Source organism: Pinus tabuliformis, chromosome 5_2 (assembly GCF_031772625.1).
Source record: "Pinus tabuliformis cultivar Carrire ecotype Pingquan chromosome 5_2, CPIR1, whole genome shotgun sequence".
Lineage (NCBI taxonomy): Eukaryota > Viridiplantae > Streptophyta > Pinopsida > Pinales > Pinaceae > Pinus > Pinus tabuliformis.
In genome coordinates, this window is record NC_142306.1 from 936,837,936 (window position 1) to 936,856,617 (window position 18,682).

The 18,682-nt window shown below is 37.0% G+C and overlaps 1 protein-coding gene across 1 annotated transcript in view; it reads right to left on the bottom strand.

Moving 5' to 3' along the window:
* The window catches only part of LOC149162347 (cytochrome c oxidase assembly factor HCC1-like), a 238,296-nt gene that overhangs the window by 162,924 nt on the left and 56,690 nt on the right, over positions 1-18,682 (bottom strand). Inside the window, exons 2-3 of the mRNA XM_089437226.1 lie at positions 17,594-17,776; positions 6,952-7,042 (exon numbers count right to left, since the gene is read on the bottom strand). Coding sequence (XP_089293352.1) covers positions 6,952-7,042; positions 17,594-17,776 — 274 coding nt within the window. The remainder of the gene's footprint in view (positions 1-6,951; positions 7,043-17,593; positions 17,777-18,682) is intronic.

An 18,682-nucleotide genomic window follows, 5' to 3' on the forward strand; every position in this document is an offset into this window, starting at 1 on the left:
AATTAGGGCCGACTTGGACAGGAGACTTAGGCCATTCATTTGTCGTCTTTTATTAAGCTTATTTCAAAGCAGTCTTGGACACAAACTCATGACAATCTGAATTACAATTTTTCACCTTCTTTTAGAGTAGGAATTAAGAATTATGGCCATAAACTTTTGGGGCAAACATTGGTGCTAAAACTATCCATATGGGGCTTCAACCTTCAAAAATCAATATCTCTTGAACCAAGAGGACCCACAAGGCGTAACACCTATCAAACGAAATGGTGAGACAAGGGATACCAAACTAGGAGGTCCTTGTACCAAAATTCACTTGATTTGTACATGCAAATCACCAAACAAATGCTAGCCCATTCACCCTTTGACATCAATGACAATTTCTTCCAACATAAACCACCATTGTGGCCCTAACAACTTTGACTCTTTCACCAAGTCAAGTTTACCCTAATATTCCCCCTTATTAAACTTGAATTGGAATATCTGCATGCTCTCCTCCCCTATCAACTAGGTCCACTCCAAGACTTTACTAGAAAGGGTATGCATGCCTAAATAGGTCTTACAATTGTATGCCTATATACATGTGCTCACACCAAGTGCTCTCCTCGCCAGATCTCGCTTCTATGGTTGCATAACACCTGGTTGGACCTTTAGGCAACCATCACCTCTTTCTATAGGCCACGATCCATCCCTTGGCTCTGATACCAAACAAAAATTACCAGAGAGAAATATAAATTTACTGAAAGAAGATTAAAAACAACCAGCAACAAATAACAAATTATTTGTCAATTTCATTAAAAATACAACCTTAGATCCTGAAGATAAACTGGTTAGTTTTGACGTAGTCCAGCTATTCACCAAAATCCCCCTAGATGAAGCAACTCAAGTGGTTAAGGAAGTGGCTGACCCCCAAACTGCAAAATTAGCTGAAATTTGTCTCCGCTCAACGTTCTTCTCTTTCCAAGGGGAAATCTTTGAACAAACTTCGGGTGTGGCTATGGGATCGCCTCTTTCACCCATTGTGGCCAATCTCTTCATGGAAAAATTTGAAACCAAGGCTCTTGATTCTTACCTATTAAAACCTAAGTTTTGGGTCAGGTTTGTAGACGACACTAGTGTAAATTGGCCTCATGGTGATATAGAACTTAAAAACTTTTTGAACCATCTCAACAGCATATCTAAAGACATAAAGTTTACAATGGAAATCGAAGAAAATAACTGCATCCCTTTCCTTGACATTCTCCTCATTAGAAACAATGATGGCTCCATAGGCCATAAAGTTTTCAGAAAGAAAGCTCACACGGACAACTACCTCCATGCTGATTCACATCACCACCCAGCGCAAAAGACCGGGGTACTGCAGACACTCTTCACTAGAGCTTGTAGAATCTCAGATGACAACCACGCTGATGAAGAAATTGCTTACCTGAAAAGAACTTTTGCCAGCTTAGGATACAATAGTAAGAGCATCCTCAAAGCCATTAAAAAGGCAAAATCTGGAAACAATATAAACAAAACAAAAGACCCCTCAACTTCTAATGCATACCTTCCATACATTCAAGGTATCACTGACAAAATTGCCAAAATTCTCAGGAAAAAAGACATCAAAACTTCATTCAAACCCTTGTCAACTATCAAGCAAGGTATGAAGTCTGTTAAAGACAGCCAGGATCAACTTCAGCAGAAAGGAGTTTATATCATAAACTGCTCTTGTGGAAAACAATATATAGGGGAAACTGGCAGGTCTGTAAGGATAAGACTCAAAGAGCATAGCGCTGATATCCGTAAAGAAAGAACTCGCTCTTCAGCTCTTGCTGAGCATGTAGGTGAAACAAACCATCACATATGCCTTGAAGAAACCAGAATCGTTGCCAGAGAAGAACACCATTTCAAGCGTAAAATTCATGAAGCAATTGAAATCATAAAACATCCTGGTAACCTTAATAGGGATGGGGGATGGGACATTAGTAAAAACTGGAACTGCCTGCTTAAAAATAAATCTAATTCTCAACAATAAAACTTTAAAAGAAATCTTATTAATTAATAAAGCATATAAATCTAAGTTAGAAATTAACAATACATGAATCTGAGTATATATAAAATAAAAAATATTGAGCTCATAAATAAACCTAATTCTTATCAATAAAAAATTTAAAGAGAAATATAATTAATCAATTTAACAATTGAAATCTACATAAAACTAATACATTATTTTAAAAAAGAATAAATTAATACATTTAAAAATAATACATTAAAAAAAAAAAATACATTATTATTAAAAAGAATTTAAATCTAAATCTCAATAAAACTAATACATTTAAATCTAAAAAGAATTTAACCATTTAAATCTAAATAAAACTAATACATTATTTAAAAGAATCAAAAATAAATTGAAATCTACATAAAACTAATACATTATTTTAAAAAGAATAAAATAATACATTTAAATTAATACATTCAAAATAATACATTATTATTAAAAAGAATTTGAATTTAAATCTAAATCTCAATAAAACTAATACATTTAAATCTAAAAAGAATTTAACCATTTAAATCTAAATAAAACTAATACATTATTTAAAAAGAATCAAAAATAATACATTTAAAATTAATACATTAAAAATAATACATTATTATTAAAAAGAATCAATAGCTATTTAAAATTAAAAGAATCTTTAAAAACTAATTAAATCCTTTGCTCTCCGTAAAAATTTTAGGCTAGGTTTTTAGGGTTAATTGAATTATTAAAAATAATAAATAAAATATTAGTTTATTAATATAATCTCTAGGTCGGCCTAAAAAAACCCTAAACGGTCAACCCTATCCTTATTTATCTCAGATCTTTTTCTCTTCTCTGTATATCAATGTCCTGATGATGAGTTTTGCTCTAGACTCGAAACGTCGACAAAAAGAAAATGATGAATACTGTGGATTATCCGAATACAATCTCTCAAAAACCTCTCCACAGAAACCTGCAATCCAAAATATAAACACAATGTTTATCATGGTAAAACCACAATCTGAGCGAAAAAAAAGCAGCTAACGGAATATTCCATTAGTCCCATAGCCAAAACCCGACCAAGTGAGCCTTCACCACTCACCTCCCTAGCTCCTTATAATGAAGTCTTCCCAAGCCTTTTAAAGGCTTCATCATATAATCCATGGGCGTGAAACCACGGGCAAGCAAAACCATGTGCTCAAAACCCCCACTGTTTGACCAAATAGCTTTGACTCTTTCACCAAGTCAAGTGTACCCTAATAATCTGAAACTCAGATTCCCCTTTTCATGGATGATAAGATAACTATTTTTTTTCAGGTAAATGATAATGGTGCTTCAGAAGACAGAAGGACAGACCTGACATCTTCCCTTGAAGAAAATTTTTGAGAAATTTCTTGGAGATCACAACCCTTCGTGTGCAGAAATTTGTCTCTTTTTTATACAGGATAATGAATACTAGTGTGGACAGATCTGATGCTACCCCACCAAGATGTTTTGTCAGCTTCATTTGAATATTAGAGCGTAATTGCATTCAAAGACTTTGTTCTCACTTTTGTAAAGTTTATCATTTGAAAATGACAATATATCAGGACTACGGATGAGCTATTACAGCACTAGGTTATACTAGTTTTCAAGTTTTTAAGTCCTCTTTTTGGCAATAGCATCAAGGCAATCAGCATTTTTCAGAATGTAACTTTTTTGGATCACCTCAATCTAAAAATTCAAGACTGTTTTCTATGGAAAAGCTATATATGTATCAATATATATCATAATCAACAGCTGCAAGTTTCCATATCTTCTGTTTCATGTTTCAAAATAATTCAAACTGCAATATTTCTATAAAGAAAACATGGAGTGGAAACTTATTTTCAATATGATTTCCAGACAGCATGTCTGGCTTAAAAATACATGACTGATTGAATCAATCATGTGAATATGGGAGGACCCTAAGAAAAGCATGCAAAGGTGTTACCAAATTTATGACTCAGAGATTACTGCCAAACTAATAAAAATGAGAAACCTCTCAACACATATAACATGAAGATTACAGACGTCCCTAATTTTTTTGTATGCATTAATGCAAACATACGTATAAAATCAAAATCCTTCGTAGCAACCCCAGGAAAATATTCCAATTAAAGAAAGAAGATTTAAACTGAAGTTTAAATTAGCACCAATCAATTTATCAAAATGGTACTTGTTATCATGGATTTAGCCAAATCTTAGAACAAATTTTGTCTTACAGGAAAATGAAACACTATTTAGGTGCTTGCACAAAAGCACATGATCAAAGTATTCCAATTAAAGAAAGGAAACTTAAGCTGAAGTTTAATTAGCACCAATAAATTTATGAAAATGGTACTTGTTATCATGGATTTAGCCAAATCTTCGAGTAAATTTTATCTTACAGGATAATGAAACACTATTTAGGTGTTTGCACAAAAGCAAATGGTCAGAACATGGAGTGCCACATTTTACTTCAACCCGGTGTACAGTCTTTGAAACGACAAACCTGTCAAATTTTTAAAACCTACTGCACCATTCCTATCAAAACAATCACATTCCCCATTCATTTCATAAAAGCATTTGACTCGGTTCCTAGGAAAAAACTTTGGCACAGAATGGAGGAACGGGGGTTCCTAAACATTTGAGAGCAGCTGTGCATAGGCTGTATGAAGAGGTGAAAGTCAAAATTAGAACTTCAGCAAGCATTTCTGAAAGTTTTCGAAGCGATATCGGGGTCAAGCAAGGTTGCCCACTGTTTCCTACCCTTTTTGGTTTATATATCGACAAGCTTGAGGAGTGGTTAAATTCGCAAGGGGGTGATGGTATCTATTTGTGCAAGTTTGTTATAAGGCTTCTTTTGTATGCAGATGACCTTATTTTGATTGCTAAATCGGCTCTTGGTTTGCAAGAGCACTTATTATCCCTCAAGCATTTTTGTAGAAGTGTGGGGATGCAAGTCAATATCAGCAAAACGAAAGTAGTGGCCTTCTCTAAGAAAAGAAAACATAGCCAGCATAAGTTCTACTTTGAAGGCAACATTCTGGAAGAAGTTGCGGATTACAAATACCTCAGAATTGACTTCAACAAAAATCTAAGCTGGAGTGGTTCTAGAAAGAAAAGAACTTTGGGGGGTTGAAAAGCATTTTGTGTTTTTCAAAATAGGTGTAGAGAGGCAGAGTTATGGAACTGGAAAACCACTCAAACTATTTTTGGGCTTCTAGTGATTCCAGTGATTCTCTAAGGTTGTGAACTGTGGGCTAGCAGTACCTCCAACATGCAGTGGAGACAAATTGATAAAATTCAGAAGCATTTGATCACAAACAAATTTAAGATTAAAAGTGCAGTTCCTTATGATATCTTGTTAAGTGAAACAGGGACTGCTCCTATTGAAGCAATTGCTATCGTGCCATCTACCCTATTTAGCAAATGAAAGAGGGTAGATGGCCTAAGGTTGTCTTTAATGATAGATTGTGCAATAGCAAAAAAACTTGGATGCAGCGAAATAACAAATGGCTTGGTAAATGGGATATTTGCTTGAACGCGTGTCCCATAAACAGCAAAGGGATAAAAGCTTTTGTTATGGAAAAGTTCCACAAACATACTTGGGATAAGGAGCTAGGAAGAAAGAAAAATCACTATATTAAAATGTTTGATCCCACTCATAATCATCAACCAAAAGCATACATAGAGACCAATATCTCTTGGATAGCCAAAATTTTTATTGCATAGTTCAGGACTAATTCTCATCAACTCCGTTGTGAAACAGGGCGCTGGAAAAGACCAAAGGAAGTATGGGAGGAAAGGGTATGCATTTTTTGTTCTTCCGGAAAAGTGGAAACAGAAAAACATTTCATTTTAGAATATGAGGCCTTCAAAGACAACAGGGAAAGTTATGCAGATATACTGGCAGCTAGCTTTTGGGATAATCTATTTAGCGATCGAGAAGCTGGGAGCATTTGTTTTGAAGCTTCACAGAAAAAGGGCCGAATACATCAAGCAGATGAAGAAGCAATCTGTCCCATAGGCTATCTTTAGCCTCGTGGACGTAAAAATAATTTCTTTCTTCTTCTTTCTTTGTTTGGAATCCCGTGACACATTTGGAAAAGAAACCATCATATGCATTCACTACTGACCATGGAAGATACATTTTATGCATGAAAATATGATGATTAGAATAAACGAGCCTAAATGTAAATATAGTTCAGATAGAAAGATATATTTTACAAATGTGCACTATTGACCATGGTGGACATATTTCATGCATGACAATATGATGATTAGCATAACATAAGTCTGAAAGGAAACTCGGTTTTGATAGAAAGATATTAGGAAGTTATAATCACCATTTCTTTAGGAAAATGGAGATAGAAAAAAAAGGGCATTGAATCACAAGGAGAATGCTGTGTGTATTGATTTCCATATGCATTCATTCCACTCTAGAATTAACCCAGATATATCTTCAGCAGGTTCTCTGCTGCTCATCTACAATCTTCAGTACCTAGTCTTCAGTTAACTATCAATATAGACACGTTTTAAATAGCAACGAAAATAAAAGGCAAACGAGCTAGACATGAACATCAAGTTGAATCAAGCAACCAATGAATCAATATACACTAAAATGTAAATATCACCTCTTCTGTGTACCTACTTCACAACAAAACCAAAAGCTTCCACAGAATTAATAACACTATGCTACAACTTCATATTTTTTAATGAATTTTCTAATGCAATCTGATTGCTAAAAATGATGACAAGCATCATGCCTTAATTTTGTCATATAAACCAATAGTATGGAATGATATCGATAATAAATATAAAAGAGACAAATGCAAGGAGATAAAATAATGTATGTTTTGTCCATCTACTTCTTCTAAATAGCTCTTTTCAAAACCAATGAAACCATATCCATGCATCTAAGCAACTTTCCCTACTCACCATTAATAATCTACCTTCAATGCGACGCTTCTTCTCGCGATCAAAGTAGATAATCAATCCAACCCCTGTGATGATCAAGAGCACCAAACTCATCCAAGTGACAGGCTGCACACAATGCACAAACGAATGCATTAGATGGCCAAACATAGAAACAAACACATCCCTGTGACAGGATGTGCCCATTGCACAAAAGAATATATTAAAGTCACCAAACTTTGTTTTTCTTCTGAAGCTAACTGCTAGGAATGCTATTCTGAGCACATATAGCCACAAAACTTGGTTTGAAACCAAATCCTATACAATCGAGTTATAATAATGTAAGCCAAGATTGGGATAACCATTTGCCACACATCCTATAGTTGTTGCTCCTGCATTTCTTTATGAAGGGTTCAAACACTCAGTCATGGGGATAACAGAACCCCTAACAACTTCCATTTCTCATTGGAACTGTGAACGTTCCCACCTGACACTAAGCCACCGCAGCTGCAAATGCATACTATCGGTAATGTTTTATGGGCTGGAAATTCTTGTTTATACCAAATCTTTTGTTGGATGGTGTTGTCATTGATGTCAACCCATGGAGTCGACTGAGCTTGACTTTGACTAAAACACCAATCATTAATGTCAAATTGATAATGAACGCTTCTTAGTAATTGTCCAGATTACATAAAGTTGGCAGCTCCACTGTTGGATGGTTGATAATCAAAGTCCTAGGGTTTGGGTTCCATGGACTGAGGACATACCCCGACTTTGTCTAGGGATTTTGAAGTGGAAAATCATTGAGTTTATTCTGGTGATCCAAGCCATTGGATTCTCCTCCGAAAGATGTTTCCGGTGGTATATGGCACGCCACGTAGTTCCTCCTAGTTTAAGAGATAATTAAGTTTGAAGTTGATGACCCCAGTTTCTGGGCTAAAACCCCAAGGGGTAGTGACATGGCCTAATTTCATTGATTGTGGGCATCAAATATCAAGCGTATGGGTTCCATGTTGGAATTAATGAAGATGATAATGTTGGAATTAATGTTTATACTCTTCATCACTCCCTAAAGACCATATACACTCATTTGAACTAAATTAAATCCTAGCATAGGGCTTAAAGCAGCCAATTAATAAGTTGCTAATTGAATATGTCAATGTTAAATGATGTTTCAGGGCTCAAGACAACTTCAACACTCACCTAAATGAAGCCCCTTTAAGCTCTATAAAAAGAAAAACATTATACGTTAACTCACTCATTAAATCCCAACGAAATCTCTCTATACTTAGATCTGAACTTTTTCGGCTATCTGAGGTAGCACAGTTCGGATCTCCTCATGTAGAAAACAGTGTAGGATTTGTGGCATCATTTCTTAAGAACATCAATCTACCAAGGTATGCTTGTGGTTTTAATCTCTTGTGTTGAATAGCAAATTAGAAAAGATTTTTCTTTTCTTTTAGCATGGGTTTTCGTTGGGGCAGACCTTCTTCTTTTAACACTTATACTCAACCTATTCCAGGACTATGTCTTCATAATGAAGCTTTTATCTTTTTGTCTTTTATTTTTGGGAATTGTCTTGCTTGAATGCAGCCTCTACTCTAAACTTGACTCTGTGCACAAAAGAACAGTGAAGAAGCAGTAGTATTCTGTGTTTACTGCAGTCCCATCAAGAAGATTAAACACTCCATATTTGCGGCTTCTTTGAGCAGCACGGGCCAGGCACCTTACTACTGTTTAGGATGACAAATCAAGGTCCAAATTGAAAATTTTGAGTAGCAGTTGAAGGGTTTTCATTCGTGAACTTGTGCATATGGAACAAGGATAGTGGAGGACAGTGAAGAACCTTTTTCTGAGCACATATAAGATTCTTCATGGACAAGATACATCTTCATTAGCTCTTACGGACTTTACTCTGTAGAAACTTCAGCCTCACTCACTGTACAGGTTACTTTTGGCATCCATCTTAAGAAGTAACAGATCCGTCCAGCTAGGGCATCACTGTTCCAGGTCTTTGGCATCCATACCTCTGTTTAGGGCAGCAAATTGATCAGGGATTTTGACATCCATTAGGGCACAAAGCTCTGAGCTTATTCACTTACAGTTGTCAATACATGACAGTAATTCATGCCACAATCTCATTGTGTATAAGTTGAACTGTTGAATAACTTCAAGAACCAAAGACAATAACCCAATCATTGACTTTGAACATTTTTTTATCTATGTGATGTATACAAACTTAACAAGTGATGTATTGTCCTAGTGAAAACAGTGACATGACTTGACATAACTCATGACTTGACTTGATGTTCATATGATTTAGTTGTGGAACTATGCCATTCACTATGATGAATTAAGGATTGTAACAATAATACAGTAACCTGATTGTATTGACTGTGGTAACATGTACATTAACTGTGTATGACAGTTTGACATATTGACAGTGACCTAAGTTATGTTGATGAGCATTGAGCATTAGATTTTGATGTGACTTGACATATAAATAATTGTGTACCCTATGATATAGTACAGTTATCTTAACAGTGAATTGAACTGGATTCTAGATCTTGATAGGACTTAGTGACATGACATAATACCTTAGCATATACCTCGACTTGACTGGACTTATCCTTATGATAAGCTAACAGAACTTGATGATAGCAGTAACATTAAATAAAATATTTCTGTGACTATTCTAGGAAAACAAGTGACATACAAGCATTGCAGTAGTACTATCATTTGATGTGACTATAGTTTTTGAAGACTCGACCTTAAACATAACATATGGTTGACTTGACATACATTAAAACACAAGCTTGGCTTTAACTATAGATCTGGCTGTAGTAATACTTTGACCACTATGATGACTTAGTGGATGTACTATCTAAGTAACATAATTGTGACCCTACAAGGTAGCAAGCCCTTGAAGGCAATATCATCCAGTTGTACAGCATATTGACGTAAAGATGGATAGCAGGGTTCGACCAGCTGAGCAGCAGTGTTTAGACATACGCTGGAAGCTCTCCGTGGACACAGCTTGAGAGCATTGGTAGCAGATCATAGGTATGACCTAAGGCATCTTGGAGTATGTCATTATTAGAGATTTGGGTTCCACATTTGCAACAGTACATGGAGTTTGGTATAGTGATGGTATCCAGTTTGTGAGCAGTGTTGTGGTTCAGTTATGATGTGCAGCGGTCAGTATGCGTAGTTGACAGTTGATTTGGCAGCGTTGGCAGTTAGGGTTTGATGAGCAGTATCGTGCAGTGATCAGTTTGGACAGTATTGTGCAGTGATCAGCTTGAGCAGGATTGTGCAGTGGTTAGTGGCTACCAGGATTTGACTAGATACACATTTTCTTCATTACAGCATTCTTATATTGATTTAGAGCACAAGGGGAGCTAGTGTGAAAATTATGAAACGTGGTCCGCCTATTGATTAGGGTGGCAAGGTGGTGCAAGGCAGGTGATTGGAGTCACCTTCAAGTTGTGCCCTAAGAACACTTTAGGGCGGCAGCGTGGTGCTAGGGCAGGTCGTGGCCTGCACAAGGCATTGTGGCATCCTTTCAATTGAAGTTGATAAATTATAGGGCCACGAAGCATCCTTTCGACAGCAGCCAGTAAACAGAGTGTTGGAGCACTCGTCAGGTTGTGGCTTGACTCATAGGGCATTGAGGCACCCTTCCGATTGTAGCAGGTATTAAAGTGTAGTAGCATCCTATAGGTTGTAGCCTATGAATTAGGGGGTTGATGCCTCCCTCAATTGTTGCTAAAATATTGATGTAATTAATTTTCTTTTGAATAGAGAAGAAAACAATTACTAAGAAACATTTGGTGGTTTTTGACCCTATTGGACACCTAATCCCCTATGGGTTAGTGTGGAAGCCGAATAGACAAACGAAGTCCAAGAGACCTTGGGATGTGGAACCCAACGGTCAAACCATGTACTATAAATGTATATGTTTTGTTAATAAAAAATGCACTCTCATGTTTTATCTTTCCTATTTGTCTTTGCCATGTGTGTGTTTAACATGGTATCAGAGCAGGCGTATTCCTGCCCTGCATAATTACTTTGAGCCATTTGTTTTATGGCCTTTATGTGCAGGTCATTTCTGCCATCACTTATGCATTTCATGAATATTTTCTCAGCTAAATTCTAGCTGCAACCTCTGTCATTTCTCCAGCCCTATTTTTAGCATTCCTGCCCTTGTAACTCCCTTTTCTGCCTATTTGCCTATTCTACCTATGTTCTACCCATATTGCAGAAACTGACATCACTGACATGGTAGTATGGTGCGATGAGTGCATATTTGGTGATATTACTCCTATTTTTAGTTTTTAGCTCTTTGTAACTCCTCTCTCCCTTGACAGAAAATATGTCTTTGATTCCTTGCGCTGTGCATTGAATGCTATGCTGCAATTGTTGGTCCCACTGAACAGCACCGGCTTGCTGTTGGCCAATCTGCTGCAACTGTGGTTGCGATACTACGTACATTTTTATGGCCTTGCAACCACTAAATTAAAAGCCCTATCGAGCTATAATGACACTACAATATAAGCCAAAAACCCGCATGGTGCATTGAATGCTCTATATCCTCACCATTCACTATTTTCTGTGTTGAGGACTGTTGATATTCACCGAAGCAACATTACGAGGCAGCAATTGATACAAAGGTGGAGGCTCGTTGCAAGCAGATAGAAAATTCTTGTGGGCTCTTAATATTCACTGAGATCGAAGGAGTTGAATATGAATGATGAACTCGTGTCGGTCGCTCTTAGAAATGCGCTGAGCACCGAGTACATTAAATTAAACACCGGACAAAGATGGTATGTTTTAAAATTCGTTGAAGTTTGCAATGTGCTAGTTGTTTTGTTTCAATGACTGAGTTCAAGCCCGAGCAGTACACCACATTGCGATGAAGCCGATAGATTGACTCGAATGCTAGGTTCCTACATTGGTTGAAGGGAAAACAATTGATTGAATTGACATTGGAACAGAGAGTGAAACACTAATCATTGTTGCATTGTTCATGAATTTTATGAATTATGAATCGATCATTACTACTTTTGCAATGAACCTAAACCTGAGTTGAATCATTCTTTAAAGATTTGAAGGTCGAAGGAATACAAAACAATGTGTGATCTCCATGCATGACTCCTGGTATTTTGCGTTGAAATTTTAAAGGGTCGCATTTGGTATTGGTAAAATTGACTGTGCATTCCTGTTGAGTGAAGTATTACAGTCATTCCTGGCAATAAGCATCAACAGGGAATTGAAATCAAGTCTCGGAGGAGCAAGCCATGATCGAGGAGGAATTTTCGCCTCTTCTGTTGTAGCCCGATAAACATCCACGCCACCCATCTCTTGCAGTGGCCTCAACCCACCTGTGGCGACCCTAGCGTTGGTGTAAAGATTACATACTTTGAAAATCTTGCATACGCTCTCCTCCATCCACACTATACGCAAGATCAAAATTAACTGGTCTTCTCAACCAAAGCAGAAGCTAGCTTTGCAATTCTAGGTGCCTCTTCGTACATTGTCCATCGCTTCTACTCATTTATTCCTTTGTTTATTCATTCACATTCGATCCACAAGTCACCTCTATTAACATCGACATTTAACAAACCTTGGTTCTTCACTTATATGACCGCTTTGAGGGATTCCATTGCTATGACAATTCCATTTTCTGCTCGAGCTTGTCTATTGAGGGAATGAGCATGGCCTGTGGCAACATATCTGCCGAGGACATAATCATACGAATCAATTTTCTAATAAAAAGATTGCACGGGCTCCTGCATTTCTCAGAAGCAATTATTGAAGATTTGTATAAAGTCTGCAGGAGAGGAAGATCCCATGGAAGCTGTCAAATCGCTTCATGAATCCATACAGCTTTTCATAGTCGGTGATTGTGTCTATCTTCGACCCCAACAGATGTCAAGGCCAAAGGCAGAAACAGCAAGCAATTTGCAATTTATGAGATTATGTACAGCTCTTTCTCTGGTGATCTGTAATCCCACAATTGCAGTTGTTCCACATGCTATCATCAATGGTTACAAGAATGTATTAGCAGTCACTATTGAACTTGACTATTTTTTTCCACTGGCCGAGAAATTGGAGTATTTGAAGGATCCAAGCAAGTTTGCAATTGCTGCTGCCCCATTGTGGCATTGTATTTAAAACTCATTATAGTTTTTGTCTACATATATATGCATTGATTCCTTGATTCGACTGTTGCATAAGAGTTTGGTGGGTTGTATAAAGGTAATGATTGTTTTGACAAATAAAAGTAATCTTTTGTGGAGAAAAGTTTAGTCGGTTGTATTGTCAGAACATAGTGTTGGTCATGAGTAAACTCTTATTTTTTATGTAATGGATTGTAATTGGTGCTTGTTGGTTGCACACTGATCATTTGTTGCACATTTATAAAGGATATTGCTAGTGGGTATTACTTTTCTGCATTGAGTAGTACTTGTGATCAGTTTTTAGGGTGTAATTCTGACATTAAAGAAAAAAATGGCCAGAATCAATGAAATATTAGAGTTCCTCAAAACTCTAATATTGTCTACTACTCATGATACATTAAAAATCAGCAAAGTTTCTCTCATAGACATTTAGTTCTGTCTACAAAATGCACAAGAGAATTGATGTTTTGCAGCTCGAATCTCAGCTACAACAAGAAGAATTAAAACAAAGGAGTCATTCTGAACATATTTTTGTTCAGAAGATTGAAACAGACTCCCATAAACCAGCAAGGTTACATGCAGATGCAGAAATTCAGCTTGCACTTCCCAAGCCCATCATCAGACCTTGGGAAGAGCTTGTCCACAACAAACACAGAACTAGTCTCGGATATGAGAAGGACTTGTCCTTTCATATTCCAGACTACTCAAAGCCCATTCAGTTTCAAAGTGTTAGATTCCTTCATGACAGTTCACCTCCAGCTGTTCCAGATTCTACTCCTCTTCCACAGCAACAACAACAGATTGTGAAATGCCAACACTGTGACCGAGTTGGCCATTTGAAAGATCATTGTTTTGATCTTCATCCATGTAAGCACTGTCATAAAACCACCCATTCTTCACACAGATGCTTCAGAAACAAACGTCTTGCAAGAACAAAGATTCATCTTGGATGGATCACTTCTTGGCAATGGGCATCAACAACCAAGAAGATATTCCAATCACATGTCAGAACTTGTTTCAGAGTATTGAACAGTCTTGCAGTTGAGTTTTCTCCATCATCTCACCTTGTATTTGACAAGGGGGAAATGATGGTCATCTACAAGCTTCAAAGTCACATCAAGCGAGCCTGAGCCACAACCTGCTACACCAGTTTCAGTGTTGTAGCCAGAGACAAAGATGCCCCTGAGCATGCCTTCACTTGGTAATCTGGGACACTTCCTCTAGCAGAAGACTTTAGCGTCTTGCCAGTTTCGGAAGAATTCCAGGAATAGAGTTGGGGACACTTCCTCTAGCAGAAGACTTCATCTTCTTGCCAGACTTGGAAGAGTTCCAGGAATTGCATTAAGCATTCCAAAGTTGTTGGTCATCCTTAAACCATCACAAGTTGAGACTTCCCTTTTCAGGTTGAAGTTCTCCCTTTTATGTGGGGTGAGACCTCCCTTTATTGGTTGAAGGTTCCCTCTTCAAAACATCAGAAGCACTTCCTCTAGCAGAAGACTTGAGCTTCATGCCAAACTTGGAAGAGTTTCGAGAACTGCAATAAGCGTTCCAATGTTGGTGGTCATCCTTAAACCACCACCCTTTATACCAACATTTCAAAGAGCACACTCAACCTAGTGCTGCCACGCAATTTTTGCACATTTTTTATTACAGCTCTCTTCTTGGACTCATACATAACCCTTCGGATTAAGGGGGGGGAATGTTGGACACTTAATCCTTTATGGGTTAGTGTGGAAGCCGAATAGACAAACAAAGTCCAAGAGACCTTGGGATGTGGAACCCAAAGGTCAAACCATGTACTATAAATGTATATGTTTCGTTAATAACAAATGTACTCTCAAGTTTTATCTTTCCTATTTGTCTTTGCCATGTGTGTGTTTAACAGACCCGAAGGGGGTTTTCCACCTATAAATATTTGTGCCCGTTGTTTTATCTTTCTGCATTGTTGTATGGTGTTGTCTATTGTTGATTGTTGCTTATGATTATCTGGAGAAGAACAATAATAATAACTAAAGATTAACTAACGCTCTAAAAAAGATTAAAAAGTGCTAATTGCTAAGAAACACTGATTCACCCCCCTCCCAATATTTCCAACATCCTTAATATGCAGGCATCTAGATAAAATATGAATGTTTATAACCTTGAAAATAAAAAGACATTCACACTTCATTCAGATTAACAAGGATATTGTCATTCCAGGTAGGAGATGATGGTCACAGCCATGCAACTAACAGTTACAATGAAGATAGCCATGAAAAGCATATTTAATTAGGTATCTCTCTATAAGATTAATCCTGAATGCAAGTGGTCAAAAATAACATAGGAATCGTTTTTCCTTTTTTTTCTAATACGGCCCCCGTGGTAAAAACAATTAATTACTGTAGTTTCAATTTTTATGTGTATATGATATTGTCTCATAGGAACTGTATGACGATTTTCACAGGAGCAAATTTTAAATAGGTCTACAAGAATCCTTGATTTGAAGTTCCAATCATATTTCCAAGTTCCAACCCTCGACTTCACAATCACACGATCCACCAAGAAAAGGCATATTGTATCTTGCGACTTGAACAATGGCTTTGTAATAGACAAATGTTTCTCTGTAATCACTATTAAAATGTCAGTAGATTTTCCCATGCCCCACACTTAATCTCCTCCAAATAGAATATTTATATCCCTACAGTTATGCAACAAGTTCTGCTAAAATTTCACTTGAGGAGAGAGAGCCAGTGTCACAGGGTTCGGCAGACCTAGTCTTTGAGGTTCAGAATTAGGCGAACTTCAGAAAATTGATTAGGGTTCGTTTAGGTTCGGCTTATTTTCTTGTCTCTGCATTAAAGTTTGGAAACAGTGAATCATGAATGTCATTTATTTCTGCGTTCAGGTTTGATAACAGCAGATTTCAGATAGACGAGTATAAGGATCAGGAAAATGACCTCCATCTTTTCCAATGATGACCACCACCAATCGAGCACATTTCATTTCGTTTGGGCAAACCATGATGGCACATTTCATTGCGTCTGGGCAAGCCACGATGATTACCCACATCTAATCCTTTAGCATAAGTTTTTCTGTGATGCTTTGAAAATTCTCGAACAGCCGAAATACCTGGGTCTTAAACTCCCGATTTGATAGACTACCAGGTGTAGAAAGGTGAAAATGGCGCGTTACAGGTTTAACATGACATGAAAAGTGTAATTCGAACATAATATTATTATTAACACCTTATAAATTTAATCTATTTTAAATAATAAAATTACTCTGTAAATACAAATTAACACGTTTTGAGTTATGTATAATTATATTGATTACTTTTAACATATTATTTTAAAATTTAAATTATATATAATAATGTTATTATAAATTTTATTAATCTTATAAATTATTATAACTTGCGTTAATAGAAGTCTATAAATTTAAGCCCCAAGAGTTAGCTCAATCGGTCAAAACAGTGCCTCGCCAATCGGGAGGTCACAGGGTCAAATCCCGAAAGCTCTTGGGGTCAGGTCAGTATAGGCCGAGGGGTGTGCTCCCCTTCGGGGTCGAGCGCCCAGTTATTTCGTGGACGTAGCGGCTGCCCATTGACCATGGGTATCCGTGAACCACATGTGAAAAAAAAAAAAAAGAAGTCTATAAATTTATCAATATAATCTATATATATATATATATATATATATATATATTACTATTTGAAATTTTTGACTATGTGTATAAACAAACCTCATATGAACCTCATCAGAAAATTAAAATTCGAATTGAATTCAATCCTTGTCGAACTCGAATTCCGACCCGAACCATATGACATTGGAGAGAGCCCACATAAAACTGATAAGGGAAGACAGCAATAGTGAGTCCGATTCAGTAACTCCCGCCTCCCCGTCCCCTCCCACCCGTTTATCAGACAGTAATATGTAGACAGTATAGTATCTACTATCTAGTGGTCATATCCACTCAAACCAGAAGGTATAACCTATCTAAATTTTCAACAAATCCCTTAATTAAGACAAATGGTGTTTCCAACCTAGAACTGATCTAGTAATGAAACCTCTAAATCAGCAACGCTGCAGTAAAGCCCTTAGCTCCCTCAAAGCTGCAACATTGTAGCATCTTTTCATTTTTCTTACATGGAACCAGTCATTGATTTAAATAAGGTGTAGCATATAAGTAAATAACTTATTAAGTGACACTGCACCACATTTTCAGCCTTCTTACTACTACACATCTTGACTTTGATTGACTAGAGTAATTACTTATAAGCCATACATATTTGCATACACCTATATAATATTCAGTTCAGGAACCTAGAATTATTAAGTAAAGCTTCTGCCAACTGATTTCATAAACAAAGATTATATCCTTCATATATCAATTAAAAAGTTAAACACCACAAATTTCTATTTGTTGAAAGTTAATCCATGCACACAGACTAAGAACAAAACATGACCTAAACATAAAAATTTAAAACAAAACAAACAGAGTGAATAGAAGATAAACTTACTCCTTCTCGGACTGGCCTGCCTTTGGAAGTGGTCCCATGAGATTCATCTCCTTTATCTCCATCCTTTGTGGAGCCTTGAACTGGTTGTTCTTTTGGAGGTTCTTCAACTTTTGCAGTATCAGTGGCCATATTTCGCCAAGATATCGAGGAAGAAAGTTTTGCATATCCTAATGATGAGCTGATCTGCAAATAGTTATTCCCAAAATACAATGAAATAGGTCATGGAGTGAGTCAATCTCAAAACTATCAGCTTGAATTCTAGAAGTTGCTAAGTGTGACATCTACCCATTTTCCATAAAGTATTTAAAAGTTATAAGCCAACATTGAAATGACAGAATGAGCTAGTTTCTGTTTCTAATACCTTTGTAGCAAGCTTGAAAAAGGTGTACTTAAATACAAATGGTATAGCAGTACTAATTGATTATAAAACTCAGAAACTACCAGCAAACAAATAATTGTCTTTATCTGGAAAACTCACTGACTGGGTATTCAAGGACAAATGCCAATAATGTACTGTATATTAGAGTTTAAATCCTGCCAGTTTCGGCTGTGAAGTTATGATAATCAACTATCAGTACAGAAACAACGAGAAAATTCATTTTCTGTGCAAAGCATTCAAACAAGGACACAAGTCACAAAAGCTTGGGACTAAGAACAAAAAAGAAAGGTAGGTTATGTTAATGTCCATCATTAGCCAAAAGAAGCTAACAGGAGTGTGAAAGTACATAGCAGTCCTCTATCTGTGCAGACATAGATCAGACGAGACAAAGTCCTATATTTCCCATACACTATCTGTTTGGACCAAAGTATTAAGAACCCAGATGTACTGTAGGAGAAGCAGCCCATCTGGACCAGTCCGGTGGCTGTTGGCACTGAACTAGCCTCCAAACTGAGCCAGCACGCTCATCGAGTCCCAAACTGGCTGGTTTGGCCAGTTCCCAACCTGAACCAGTCCCTACAGCCACGACCACCCCCAAAAGGAAAAAACAGAAAAAATAAGGGGAAAAATTCACCCACCCTCAAACCCCCCCCCCCCCGCCAACCTTCCTATACTCACACCTATTTCATTAATTGATTGTGAGCATTTGG